The 14,152-nt window shown below is 43.3% G+C and overlaps 2 protein-coding genes across 4 annotated transcripts in view; one reads left to right on the top strand and one right to left on the bottom strand.

Annotated features, from left to right (window-relative positions):
- Positions 1-8,614, bottom strand: part of PGM3 (phosphoglucomutase 3) — a 24,985-nt gene extending 16,371 nt beyond the window's left edge. Inside the window, exons 1-4 of one of the 2 annotated variants that reach the window (XM_032339174.1) lie at positions 8,539-8,614; positions 6,752-6,957; positions 4,014-4,198; positions 1,779-1,846 (exon numbers count right to left, since the gene is read on the bottom strand). In XM_032339174.1, the coding sequence (XP_032195065.1) occupies positions 1,779-1,846; positions 4,014-4,198; positions 6,752-6,955 (457 nt within the window). In that variant the 5' untranslated portion in view covers positions 6,956-6,957; positions 8,539-8,614. Of the gene's footprint in view, positions 1-1,778; positions 1,847-4,013; positions 4,199-6,751; positions 6,958-8,472 lie in introns of both variants that reach the window. The other variant, XM_032339172.1, reaches the window with a different exon arrangement.
- RWDD2A (RWD domain containing 2A) lies at positions 8,592-14,152 on the top strand. 2 transcript variants are annotated; one of them, XM_032339176.1, is made up of 3 exons: positions 8,592-8,695; positions 9,715-10,052; positions 11,057-14,152. In XM_032339176.1, exons 2-3 carry the CDS (start codon positions 9,852-9,854, stop codon positions 11,732-11,734), a joined length of 879 nt encoding a protein of 292 aa, XP_032195067.1. In that variant the 5' UTR covers positions 8,592-8,695; positions 9,715-9,851; the 3' UTR covers positions 11,735-14,152. The 2 variants fall into 2 exon arrangements, with proteins under 2 accessions (XP_032195067.1, XP_032195066.1); XM_032339175.1 differs by having other exon boundaries at positions 8,592-8,739.

Genomic DNA, 14,152 nt, shown 5'->3' with positions numbered 1-14,152 from the left:
ATAAGCTAATAAATGAAAAGTTAAACTATACATAGCTGGAGCTTTGGCTGTAAAGATGATCATTCAGAAATCAAGCAGAATGGAGAGAGAAATAAGGAACACCCATATGGCTAGAGTGACCCCACACAGAAGACTGATAAGGAATAGTGGCCAAGGAAGTAGAAGCTTCAAGAAAGAAAGAGGTCACAGTATGGAGAGCTATAAGACAGCAACTAGAAAACTTCAAAATATAAATTCTGAAAGTTATTTCTTAGGTCACAGATCCCTCTGACAAAACCAACAACTCTTCTCCCTAGGAAAATACATGCGCCAGTAACACTCTACACACCGTATCAAGAGGTCAGCCAGGTCCCTGCAGCTTAACCACACATTTCCCAGGGAGCCCAGGCCCCAGGCTAAGAATAAAAGCCACTTTAAAGGCCACTGGATTTGGCGATTAGAATTCAGGTGAGTGCTGAGAGAGCTACTTCGCTGAAGGGACAAGGATGGAGACTGCCTGGAGTGGGCTAAGTAATGACTAGAAAAGCAGAGAAGTAAGCCAGGAGAGCTCTTGGAAGAGGCCAAATTAACTTTGAAAAGAAGAGCACAGAGGAAGTGGAAAGGTTAAATGTAAATGCCTTTGCATTTACAAGGGGCATGACCAGTGAGAGAAGAGAATTCTAGTCTCCATTTTCTGTCATGTAACTCTTCATTGGATAAAATAAAACTACCTGCCAAAACTTAAAATCAGATGATGTAAGTAGGCCAAAGATATCTTCCACCATCTGGTAGGTCAACATCTGAGTCCACATGTGATCAGCTATTTGGGACTACACGATATTGACAAAAGCTCCCCAGAATGAACATCTTCAAATAACTTCAAAGGTTTTTAATATCAGGAATTTGGCCTTATTAAAGTAAGGTAAGATCAGTATTTCTTATATATAATCTCTTACAGCTAAAACAAAATATGCACACCCAGAAAATTTTTTTAACTTTTAAACTTAAAAAGCTAGTATTTTATACTTAGAAATTCTTTTTTTTTTTTTAATTTTTTTTTTTTTTTTGAGAGAAAGAGGGAGAGATTGAGTGCATGTGCAAATGGGGGGAAGGGCAAAGGAAGAGAACTCTTTTTTTAAGATTTTATTTTTTTACTTGACAGAGAGAGAGATCACAAGTAGGCAGAGAGGCAGACAGAGAGAGGGAGGAAGCAGGCTTCCCGCTGAGCAGAGAGCCCAATGTGGGGCTCAATCTTAGGACCATGAGATCATGACCTGAGCCAAAGGCAGAGGCCTAACCCACTGAGCCACCCAGGCGCCCCAGGCAGAGAATCTTTAAGCAGACTCCTCAGCAAGTATGGAGCCCAATAAGGGGCTCCATCCCAGCACCCATGAGATCATAACCTAAGCTGAAAACAAGAGTCTGATGCTTAACTGACTGAGACACCCAGGTGCCCCTGTACCTAGAAGTGCATTTTTTTTTTTTTTAAAGATTTTATTTATTTATTTGACAGAGAGAGATCACAAGCAGGCAGAGAGGCAGGCAGATAGAGAGGAGGAAGCAGGCTCCCCGCTGAGCAGAGAGCCCGATGCGGGGCTCGATCCCAGGACCCTGAGATCATGACCTGAGCCGAAGGCAGAGGCTTAACCCAGGCGCCCCCTTGGAAGTTCATTTTTTAAAAAGTTCTTTTAACTGTACTTTCAAACTTTTCTAAAATAAATGGTACTACTTTTACAACTTTCTTAAAAAATTTTTGTTTTAAGTTTTTTAAAGGTTTACAACTTGGGATAGCTACATACCATGGAATTGACCTTCTAAAACAGTCACACCATCTATTACAGACTGTGAAAGTTTCTCACTGCTGGGCCTAGAAAAGAAAAGGAAGAAAATAACACATCCCATCCTGAAACCAAGAGATGCTAGGTCTGAAAACAAATACAGAAATTATGTGCTACAAATATCAGGATAATAGGTTCACAGTATCTGAGCTGAAACCTGCAAAGTTTGAAAACTCTGCAAAGATAATACAGGTAGGGTATTAGCATTTTCCAGCAGCCTTTTACAATATATTTCTTGGAGTCTGGCTTTCAAATGAATTTAGAGAACAAATATAAAAATACATCAATTATGCCACACCCAGAAACCTTTTCAAGTTTGACTGTAACATATGCATTATCTAAAAACAGTAGCAATAAATACTGAATGCGAACACTTCATATAATGCAGTACTGGGTATTAAACCACCAAGGACATAGAACTTATTTTTCATTTGAAAAAATCAGAACAAATTATCTGCCTGAAAATAAAGGAGATAATTATAACTGCCTTGCAGAAAATGATGTTCTAGATCATTTAAACTAGTTAATTGGTAAGAGGCAATTACATGTGGGACGGCTTTACCATGGGATAATAATTTGTTTCAGAACATAAGTCACTAGGCCACTTCTGATACCTATAAATCCACAATTAATGGTATTTAGAAATCTCTCTGGTAACACATTAAGGATAAAATACCAGACATTATCCTAATGTCCTATCATTAAGACTATGACTAGAAATTTCCTTTAGAAAGATACTCGGGCTAAAATGAGATCTCACAGTAAATCTTGAAACAGAATCCTCCTGTTTCAAAGTACACTTTTCATCTAACATTTTACAGTATCTTTTTGTAAAGGAAGACAAAAGCTGCCAAATATGGCAAGCAGTCCCCTCCTGTCCATGGTTTCGCTGTCCATGGTCTGTTACCTGAGGTCAACTGTAGTCCAGAAGCAGATGATCCACCTTCTGACAAACCGTCAGGTCAACAGGAGCCTAACACTACATCACAATGCCTACATCACATCCTCTCTCACACACGCATTTTTATCATCCTACATCATCACAAGAAAGAGAAGCGGGAGTACAGTACAATAAGATATTTTGAAAGAGAGAGAGACTACACTCACAACTTTATTATAGTATGTTGTTACATTGCTTTTATTATTATTTATTGTTGATCTGCTGCTATGCTTAACTTATAAATTAATCTTTATCATAGGGGCACTTGGGTGGCTCTTTTAAGCATCGGACTCTCAATTTTAGCTCAGGTTATGAGCACAGTGTGGTAAGATCAAGCCCCACCTAAGGCTCAGCACTGGGTGCAGAGTCTGCCTGGGATTCTCTCCCAACCCCACCCGCCCGGCTACTGCCCCAATTCATGCGCTCGCTCTCTAAAATAAATGAAGATCTTAAAAAAAATTTTATCAAATTATGTATGTACAGAGAAAAACATGATAGAGTTCAGTACTATCCATGGTTTCAGGCATACACTGGGGGTCTTGGAATGTATCCCCTGCAAATAAGAGGGGTGGACTACTATATGTAGAAATAATATATTGTTGTTGTTAAGATTTTATTTGACTGAGAGAGCGCCAGCAAGAGAGGGAACACAAGCAGGGGGAATGGGAGAGGGAGAAACAGGCTTCAAACTGAGAGGGAAACCCGATCCAGAACTCCATTCCAGGATCCTGGGATCATGACCTGAGCCACCCAGGCGCCCCTAGAGATAATATATTGTCTTCTGAAAACTCCAGCATAGGAAAATGATATAAATATATGAACCAACAATAATGCAGATTATGAGATGAATCTATAAATATTAAATTACAAGCAAGGGTTCTTCCTCTGTAGGAATAAGTAGTTAATCTCCAGAAGTAAAGGGGTGGGAGACATATGTTATGTACTTCTCTCAGGTCAGGAAATAGGTATTTTCATACATTATCTTATGTAATCTTCACAAAAGCTGTGTTGGGCTTTAACATCAACATTTTAGAGATGGGCATATGGAAGCTCCAAATATTAGGTAACCTATCCAACTATACACTGTTAGAGCAAATTAGCTCCTACATCCTACTGAAAACAAAAAGGCCAAGTAGGTAGAGGAGCCTCTTAGGGGAGTTCCACTTAATTCTTTCAATTTATCATGAGTATTAAAACTAACGCAATCACTTAGGTCCAGTTCCCAAAGCTGCTTTCACCAGTAATGTGACGGTCACCTGGTATCTCTACCAATCACTACGAAGGCATCTTGTTGCAGATTCACGGCTGCTTTCACAATGATGTCCATCAACACTCCTGGCATGTCTTGTTCTTCAGCATTTGCCAAACGGGTAGCATGTTCCTCCCAGGATGGTGCCAACATTTCACCCAAAGGATCAACCAATTTTACCCCATTGTCTTCCTTAAAAGAAAAGCAAACAATAAGCCATCTGTGCATATTCACAAGGGTGAGCTGAGGAAGTAAACTCAAGCTGTTTTCCCCTAAATAAGACACTGATGGCAGAGTGGCTTTACCTGTGACCTTACGGCATGCCAGGCACTGGACTAGGTGTTTTTTATAAATCCTCGTAACAAACATCAATCTCACTAATAATCCTATTTTTATTCCAATCTTACTTTGAAAAAAACAGAGATTCAGAGCAAGTGAATTCACCACCAATTACATAGCAGGACACAAATGGAGGGGAAGGAGGGCACCAAGATATCCTTCTCATTATGACCCTGCTTTTTTAAGCACATACTGGCCAATGTATCACAAGTGGGTGACAGAAGCTGAAAACTGACTCCCAATTCTGTTCTGCTCAAATTTTGGGGAAGAAATAAAGTGTAGTTCAGAGTGAATGTCAACTGAAGGAAACAGTTCAGTATTGTTTTAAGAAGTACTTTAGAACTGCAATAGAGGATTCAGCCCACAAGTCATTAATTGTGGTGATTCAGACATTCAGACACACTTTTATAATGATCCACATTTACAAGCTGGAGTGGGGGTAAGAGAAGGTTATAATCCTTCACAGACCTATACAGCTTTAATTTGCTGTTGATTTAGCTACAAAGGCAAAGTCTCATGTTCTTGCCATCAAACAGAGGCAAGTTATTCAAACCACAATCAGTGAGCTATAAAGCAGTTAAACCGTGTCGAAAAGAATACTTTGCTTAAAAAAAAAAAAAAAAAAATTGGGAGTGCCTGGGTGGCTCAGCCGGTTGAGGGTCCAACCCTTGTTTTGGCTCAGGTCATGATCTCAGGGTCATGGGATCAGGATCAAGCCCCACATCAGGCTCTGCATTCAGCAGGGAGTGTGTAAGATTCTCTCTCCCTCTGTCTCTCCCTGGCTTGCACTCTCTCTCTCTTTAAAAAAAAAGTAATTATCATAACACTAGAACCAAAATAACCTGCCCAAAGCTCACTTTTATATACATGGAGCCACCTGTTTGGATGTTCATTCAGAACAGTAAACTCTTCCTTTCCTAACTACAGAAAACAGGTCTACGGGCGCCTAGATGGTTCAGTCGGTTAAGCAGCCTTCGGCTCAGGGTCCTGAGATCAAGTCCCACATTGGGCTCCCTGCTCAGTGGGAGGAGTCTCCTTCTCCCTTTCCCTCTGCTGCAACCCCTGCTTGTGCTCTCTCACTCATGCGCTCTCAAATGAATAAATAAAATCTTAAAAAAAAAAAAGAAAAAGAAAACCAGTCTAAAAAATTTTCAAAATGCACTAAATTTTTTTAAATATTTTCCCTTCTCCCCAACCTTGGCTCCAATCTCTAATCCCTACTAAATTAACACAAGTAATACTTCTTGTTACTGATACTGTCTCAATGCAACTAACTTGGATGGACATTCTGTTATTTCTTTAATATGGACACAGTCCAAGAAATAACTCTCATTCTCTCCACACCCTCTACAGTCATGAGCTAAATGGCCACTCATTAAGAAAAAGCCATTTCAGGGGCGCCTGAGTGGCTCAGTCATTTAAATGTCTGACACTTGATTTCAACTCAGGTTGTGTGTGGTCTCAAGGATGAGATCCAGCCAGGTGTCACACTCTGCCATTAGTGATGAGTCTGCTTGGGATTCTCCCTCTCCCTCTGCTCCTCCCCTCGCATGTACTCTCTCTCTCTAAAATAAATTGATCTTTAAGAAAAAGCCATCTCGGGGGGGCGCCTGGGTGGCTCAGTGGGTTAAGCCGCTGCCTTCGGCTCAGGTCATGATCTCAGGGTCATGGGATCGAGTCCCGCGTCGGGCTCTCTGCTCGGCAGGGAGCCTGCTTCCCTCTCTCTCTCTCTCTCTGCCTGCCTCTCCATCTACTTGTGATTTCTCTGTGTCAAATAAATAAATAAAATCTTAAAAAAAAAAAAAAAGAAAGAAAAAGAAAAAGCCATCTCGGGGCGCCTGGGTGGCTCAGTGGGTTAAGCCGCTGCCTTCGGCTGGGGTCATGATCTCAGTGTCCTGGGATCGAGTCCCGCATCGGGCTCTCTGCTCAGCAGGGACCCTGCTTCCCTCTCTCTCTCTCTCTGCCAGCCTCTCTACCTACCTGTGATCTCTCTGTCAAATAAATAAATAAAATCTTTAAAAAAAAAGAAAGAAAGAAAGAAAAAGCCATCTCGGGGGTGCCTGGGTGGCTCAGTCATTAGGCATCTGCCTTCGGCTCAGGTCATGATCCCAGGGTCCCGGGATCAAGCCTGGCATCAGGCTCCCTGTTCAGCAGAAAGCCTGCTTCTCCCTCTCCCACTCTCCCTGCTTGTGTTCCTCCCTCACTGTCTCTCTGTGTCAAATAAATAAATAAAATCTTTAAAAAAAAAAAAAGAAAAGAAAAAGCCATTTCAAATACAAAGGCACATACTGAGTAGGCACATTCCTAGAATTAGATTTTGTACTTTGGGTCAAAATCTAGTGCTCAGACACTAAGATGTGTTCTTGTAAATAAAGGTTTGCTTTATAACAGCACAAAAGGCGTTACCTCGGGATTATGTGATGCGGTTACCATGACTCCTATTGTAGACTTGGTCTGTTTTGACCTCAGGACAGCTAACAATCCCATGCGAAACATGACATGATCAAGATGTTCTGCTTTTGTTCGAAAACCAGCAGTCCCATATTGAAGAACAAGTCCACTGGGCTTGGCGTGTAATGCTGAGTGTTCTTTTACAGCATCTAAATCCATGTCTACAAAGTTAAGGAATATTTTTCAAGCAAAAGAAATTTTTACAGGACCATTTGCTTCAACAACTGCCACCCTGAACTTATAGGTCTGCCTCGTTCTGAAACCCCAGAAAAAATTTTTTGAGAAAGAAAACAATGGTACAGTAAAGTTCTGGAGGTAAACATTACCTAGAAGATCCTGCCCAACTTGTATCATTCACTCCAGGGCACATGGCAATTACCCCAACACATCTCTCATTTTGGCTCCAGGGCTCTTCCTGGACACAGGGTAAATTTTAAATGGTCTACTCTCAACTAAAAGGAAGATTCCACACATAGACTCATAGACTCCTACACAATCAAGATTACCTCATTTCACAAATGGAAAAACTTAAGCTTGGACCTCAAATAACCTAAATTTACATGGGTAGTTAGTGACAAATGGGGCGTAAGGTTATACTGTCAAAAGGACTGGGACTACATATCCAAAATATCTAGGAAATCTGTTGGTTCTTCTGTTATTCTTCCCAGACCACACACAGAGACATACGCCCAAAGGAAAAGGGAAGGGCAAAAGCTTCCTAAGACTGCCCAGACCTCCTACTATACCTCACAGATGATTTTTCTATTTTTGTAAGGGAGGATCAGGACACGCTTCTAAATTAAGCTCTGAAAGCAACATCTTCCTTTACCTTTAATTGCCTCCTAGCCCACCAGTAATTCCTTCTCTGCCATACTCCAATTTTAAGTGGAACTTGGGGGTTTCCAACCTCAGCTGTATGTACTTCTTGGATCAGTCCCATTCCCAAATAGCCCAGGGATGAGCACCAGTCCTATCTTGTTTTCTTCATTTTCCTTCATTGCTTTAATGAACAAAAGTTAAAGGAAATGGTGAAAAATCTTTGCTTTTGTCCAGCTAGAAAAAACTGGTATTCAGCAAGCTAATTTAGTTTGATCCAAAGTGATCAAATCTTTCACAAACATCAATACACTTTGTTTAAAAACTGACCATTCGGTAATAAATCACGATTACTCATAAGGGCGTAAACCAGTCCTGTAAAATCTAGGGGACTTTTTTTTTTTTTTTTTTTTACTAAAAAAGATAAAACGCTTCCACCCTTCAAAGCGTCTTCGGTCCTAAAACTACTTTCAGTGAGTGTGCGAATGCTTTTATTCAAAGCACTTAAGAGCCCAAACAGTGACCACTCTAAAAAAGTTGAGAGCATCCCCCTCCCTCCATTCAATTATCAACGGCTGGTTTGTTCCGCTTCCCTTCCAGCCCCCAAATGGCCGCACCCTTCCCGACTCTCAACCCTGAGCCACCACCTCCCGCCCCAGGTCTCTGGGCCAGAACACCCAGCACGAGACCCTCGGGCCCGCTCTGAAGGCGCGGGGCGGTGCGTCCCGCGCGCGGTCCGCGGGTCGGTCCGCGGGTCAGTCCGCTAGCCTGCCCACTAGCCTACCCGCAGCCCAGCGGTAGGCCGAACCCTTACTGACTGGAACTCCATTCCAGTCGCCTCGCCTAAGGGCCCCACTCACCTCCGCCAGAAGACTCCCCCTCACCTCCACCTCACGGAACAACTGATCCGCGGCAGCACCTCCTACCTACTGAAGCTCTCCGAACCCGCAGACGTGGCCCTGCGTGTCTTCCGGTCCAGAGCCGCGCCCCCCCAGCCAATCACGGCCGGGGAGGATCCGCCGACCCCGCCTCTCCTCGTTGCGGATCATGCGCAGCTCGCGCCTGCGGAACTGCGGATCCCGGGTCTGACAGGGTTTGGGGCTGTTTCCATTGAATGACCGGGAAGGGTGAGGCCCCCGCGGTGGCCCAGGGGTTGGGGCCGAGGGTCGTGGGCCATCAGAGCACAGCGACCGGCAAAAAACGCAGTCCCCGTATCCAAATTTGGGTCTCAGAGGGTGGCAGTCTTGTGTTCCTGGGAAGCCTAGTGGTTCCTAGTGGCCGCAGATGGGGGGTACCAACCCTCCCTGATGTGGGGCATCTGACAAGGTGGCCTCGGGCACCTCGGGCCCCTTTTCCCGCATCCCCATCTAGATCTTCGAGGTTCATCTCCCCAAACTGACTCCCGGAGCCTTCTCGAGCCGCTGCCCCCACCCCATCTCCCCGCACCAGCTCACACTAACATTGTTTCCTTAATGTACCTGTAAGATTCCCCCTTAGCCTGGGCCCCTCGGGACAGAGGCCAGATGGACCCAAATCGTCCGGAGTTATCAAGATGCCATCCCGGGGTGATGTGGCTCCCCGGAGAGTCGTAAAGACCCGCTCGGGAGGGGTCCTTGGCGCTGGGGCCGAGGCTCCGCAACTGGCATTGGGGGCGGCGGGGTCCTCAAGACCCCAGAACCTACCCGCTCGGGAGGGGTCCTTGGCGCTGGGGCCGAGGCTCCGCAACTGGCATTGGGGGCGGCGGGGTCCTCAAGACCCCAGAACCTAGGGATGCGACCACAGCCTCTCCAGACTGCCACAGGGCGCAGCTCCGCCCAAGCCGGAGACCCTACTGGGATTCGCAAGCTGGGCTCCTTGCCTCTCCCAGAATTCAGGCTTGCAGAGTATCTGCAGGTGTTTGCGAACCACCTGCAACGGAATAATTTGGAACACCTGTTGAAACTCCAGATTCCGGGATTTGAAGCGGGGGTGGGGGTGGGGAGGTAACGGACTGGGAATCTGGATTTTAACGAGGTGTCTTAAGGGATGCTGTGTATACTAGACTTGGGGGTTGAGAGATAAAGCGAAGAAAGAGTGTAAGTGTCCCCTGTTTTTGCCCCTAGCTGTCGGTGCATAGCGTTCCTGCAAAACTGCTGAACGGAAAAGGACCTTGGGAAATTTCTCTGGACACCGCTGAACTTAACAAACCTAGTGGCCCTGGGCCTTTCCAGTTTTTCCCGGCAAGTGGATTCGAGGCAACATGTCTGCTTCAATGAAAGAATGCCTGCAGCTTCAGCTGCTGGAGATGGAAATGCTGTTTTCTATGTTTCCTAACCAAGGAGAAGTAAAACTTGAAGATGTAAATGTCCTGACGAATATAAAGCGTTATTTGGAAGGCACTAGGGAGGCGCTGCCGCCAAAAATCGAATTTGTGATTACCCTCCAGATTGAGGAGCCCAAGGTAAGTACTCTGCGCTGTTTTCATTGTTGCCAGGTGCCCGGTTTTTTTAGTGGAAACACTTGGAACATGAGATTTCTGTCCAGGAAGCAAATAGAGAATATTCCAAATTCATATATCCTTTATTTGCTTGAAAGTGAAATGTGTAAAACGTGGGATGCCCTTGTAAATTGTCTTCAATAAATATCTTGAATTTTACATAAATATGCACATCTTTTTAACAAATATGTGGTGTTTTTATTAAAAACGTCTGGCAGTCTCATACTACCATTACTATTCTGTTCACTCATGTTTTTTACGATTCCAACTATTGTAGTATGTGTTGTACATGTATCATGATTTTTATAAAGCTAAACATTGCCTTTAGCAAAACTGACTTGTAAGGAGTAGATGAATGTTTCTTGGGTGGCACCATGACACAAAGCAGATACAGACAGGAAATCTAAATCCTTAAAGTGAATTTACCTTCATCTTCTGATCCATGGTCTCTAGCAACATGAGCATAGCATAGGTAACAAGTGGACTAGGCTTTTGAGAATGCCTCCTCTAGTGATTTCCTGCTCACCCTTCAGCTGTCATTTCCTTAAAGAGGATCTCCTGCTTCCCAGAGTGACTTCTGTCTCACCAGTGACACATTTCATCAGATCCCTGTACTTCTCACCACTGAAATTAAGTACTTGCGATGTGTAATTATTAGATTAATGCTTTCTCCTTCACTAGGCTCTAGTCTTCAGGAAGAGCAGAAATTGTGTTGCATCTAGCTTCTTCACTTCTTCATCCTAGCATGGGGTCCCTGACACATGGTGGGCGTTCAGTAAACACTGGAACGCGTGAATGCATAAATGGAAGAAATAGTGTATGTGATGTTCTCAGTACAGTGTCTGGCCCATAGCTGACACTTAGTAGTAGCGATAACTGTTATGTTTATCAAAATCATGCTGTTGCCACTGATAAACTAGCTTAGTTGATTTTCTGGTTCTTAAATCTATTTGATTTTCATTTTTAAGGTGAAAATTGATTTGCAAGTAACCATGCCTCACGGCTACCCCTATGCAGCGTTGCAGCTATTTGGACGGTCCTCTGAGCTTGACCGACAACAGCAACTCCTGCTCAACAAGGGTCTCACTTCCCATATAGGGACTTTTGATCCAGGTGAGCTCTGTGTATGTGCGGCAATCCAGTGGTTGCAGGACAATAGTGCCTCCTATTTTCTGAACAGAAAGCTTGTTTTTGAACCATCTACACAAGCAAAGCCAGTCAAGAACACATTCCTCCGAATGTGGATCTACAGTCACCATATATATCAGCAGGACCTAAGAAAAAAGATTTTGGATGTTGGGAAAAGGTTGGATGTGACTGGATTTTGCATGACAGGAAAGCCGGGTATAATCTGTGTGGAGGGCTTCAAAGAGCACTGTGAGGAGTTCTGGCACACAATTAGGTACCCCAACTGGAAACACATTTCCTGTAAGCATGCTGAAAGTGTTGAAACCGAAGGAAACGGAGAGGATCTGCGCCTTTTCCATTCTTTTGAAGAATTGCTCCTTGAGGCCCATGGCGACTATGGATTAAGGAACGACTATCACATGAACCTGGGCCAGTTCTTAGAATTTCTCAAAAAACATAAAAGTGAGCATGTGTTCCAGATATTATTTGGTATTGAAAGTAAAAGCTCAGATGCCTAGGAAGCTAGTAAGAGGCCTGTGCTTATAATTTCTCTAAGTCGGTATTTCTGTGAACAAGACCAAAATAAAAGGGCCAGTGGCTGTTTGGCATCCTCTGTGAGACCCCTAGCCCCACAATTTTTACCTGGTAATGAAACACAAAGGCCTTTTAACTTTATAACAGTGCAATTGTAATGTTATCTCTATGTTCTTGTGTTAACTGAAAACTATTTAATTGTAAATTAATAAAAACGGCCAATTTAACCAGCGAAACTGACTTGATTAAAGAGGCGTCCAAAGCCCGTAATTAATATCAATAGTCAAAGTGCAGCTCTGAACTCATACATAATATTCCTCTCTCATGCAGTTAACACATGATGACGCAGCACATTTTCTTTCTTTCATTATTGGGGAATGGATTCTAAGTCAAGTTTAAAGTGAGAAGAGCACATCTTGACTACATTCCTTGCTTGAAGTTAAACCCTCTGTTTATAGTTTTTTTTTTTTTTTAGTAAAACTTGATCCTGACTATGGTAACAGAGGAATCAGAGCAGCAAAGTCTCAAGAGTAATGAAGATGACACGTAGTGCTCTGTGTTCTCTGCCAGGCTGTTTTCACCAGCTGATTCATGATATTAAGGATAAGGATACCATAATAGTCTTAATTCTCATTCACAAAAAAAGATGTGGTTTCATGCGTACAAAGTATTCCCCGAGTACTACATACTGGCAGCCTTTGCCTGTGCACAAGGCACAAGGTTTGTAGGACGGGAGTATTGAGGAGGACCTGGACCTGCTGATGGAGGCTCTGCTCCATCACCTTGTGTGTGTGGGTGGGGGGGGAATCAAGCTGTGCATTTCCGTGAGAAGTCACTCCAAAAATATGGCTTCACCAGCCTTTGTCAAAAGTGAGTTTATTTTGATGACAGGGACCCTTATTTAACTAGCACCTGCCACACCTTTTCATTGCAAAGTATCCACCCTCCCCAGGAATTTCTGGGAGTCCTACCTGTGTTAAGAGATGTCCTGAGCTGACCCTGCAACTTTCTGTGGTTTCCATGGTCTCTCTTTAGCCACTGCTGGAAGCATTTCATTTTCTTTCTCTGGAAGCATTTCATTCTCCAGCTGCTGTCAGCCACCTCACTGATGTGCTGGTCCCCTCAGGATGCCAAAAATGGATGCCGAGGGTTAGTAACTTGAAGGGGAATGAGTGCCTCACTCCCTAGGTCACATTCTCTTAGACATCAGACATTGCTGCATATGCTGGGGAGTTTACAGAATTTTTGGTGAAATAGTACATTCTGTGTCTAGGATGCAGACACAAGTCCTTGAGCTAGGGCAAGGATATAATGCAACAGCAGACCCTGCACTAAACTGACTGCCTTGACCTTGAGGCCTTGGAACTGGGTCTATTCTGTCCTGCCCACACTATTAGCTCAGAATGAGTTTCTTTCCGGGGCACAACTCAGACCTTTAAACCAAGGCTCTTGTCATGGGCCTGCCTTGCCAGATGATCCAGTTTGCCCATTCATGTCTTAATCCAGCCTTGGATGTGGCTGGGGCCCAAGCCAAGGACCTTAAACTTTACCTTTATTGGTATACAAAGGGAAGAAGTAGAACTTATATTGCCAAAGACTCATTTCTCAGTCTTTGTCAGGACTGAAAACCAGATAGTCTAGGAGCCAGTATCCTGCATATTCTCCCCACGATCATCAGTAAGTAGCATTCACAAGTTTTTAGGCCCTAAATATATGTGACTCAATTTTTTTTCCATATTAGGTGTCATCCACCTAATAATGTGCCTAACCCTCTCATAGAGGATTTTTTTTCTATGATTAAATTAGCAGAAGTTGTGATGGAAAGATGAAGAAGCTGAAAGAAGTATAATATAGGATAAAAAATCTGCTTAATTCACTAAATGAAAGGAATAACTTATTTTATGAACTCTTTACTGCTTCTGTATTCTGGTAGTAATTTTTTAGGACCCATTTTTACATGCTTGGTATTACCATGCAGTAATATATTTTTCCTATCAGAAACACTAATAGTAGACATTAATTATGGGAGAAGTATAGGTTTTATAGAAAAATATATACATATATTATAATTCAAAGCTCAGCTTTGTGTGTATAGTAGACTGCTAGTTTTCTTTGCCCAGACTGAGGGGCACAGGCAACCCTCCTAAACACACACACACACCCCACTTACTCTGAGAAACTACCCTTTCTCTGTATGGTTTGGGAGAAGTAACTGGCAGCCTTCTAGAGAGATGGTTTTGAGCTCTTGCCGCTTAATCCATAGAGCCGTCCTCATTTCCAGCCTACTGAATGTTTAGTCACTCAGCACTTCTGAGGTACCCAACATCTGCCCTTTTTTTTTCTGGAAAGTCAAATACCAGTCTGAATCACTTGGAATTTAAGGATCGTGATATTGTATACAT

Source organism: Mustela erminea, chromosome 4, assembly GCF_009829155.1.
Source record: "Mustela erminea isolate mMusErm1 chromosome 4, mMusErm1.Pri, whole genome shotgun sequence".
NCBI classification, from domain to species: Eukaryota; Metazoa; Chordata; class Mammalia; order Carnivora; family Mustelidae; genus Mustela; species Mustela erminea.
Note: the sequence above shows the minus strand (reverse complement) of the source record. Positions and strands in the feature narration are given on the sequence as shown.

What these genes read in the sequence shown, in the direction of transcription:
- RWDD2A (XM_032339176.1), top strand. Translation starts at nt 9,852, where the DNA reads ATGTCTGCTTCAATGAAAGAATGCCTGCAGCTTCAGCTGCTGGAGATG. An exon ending in TCCAGATTGAGGAGCCCAAG is followed by an intron (nt 10,053 to 11,056) that starts GTAAGTACTCTG and finishes TTCATTTTTAAG; the next exon opens with GTGAAAATTGATTTGCAAGT.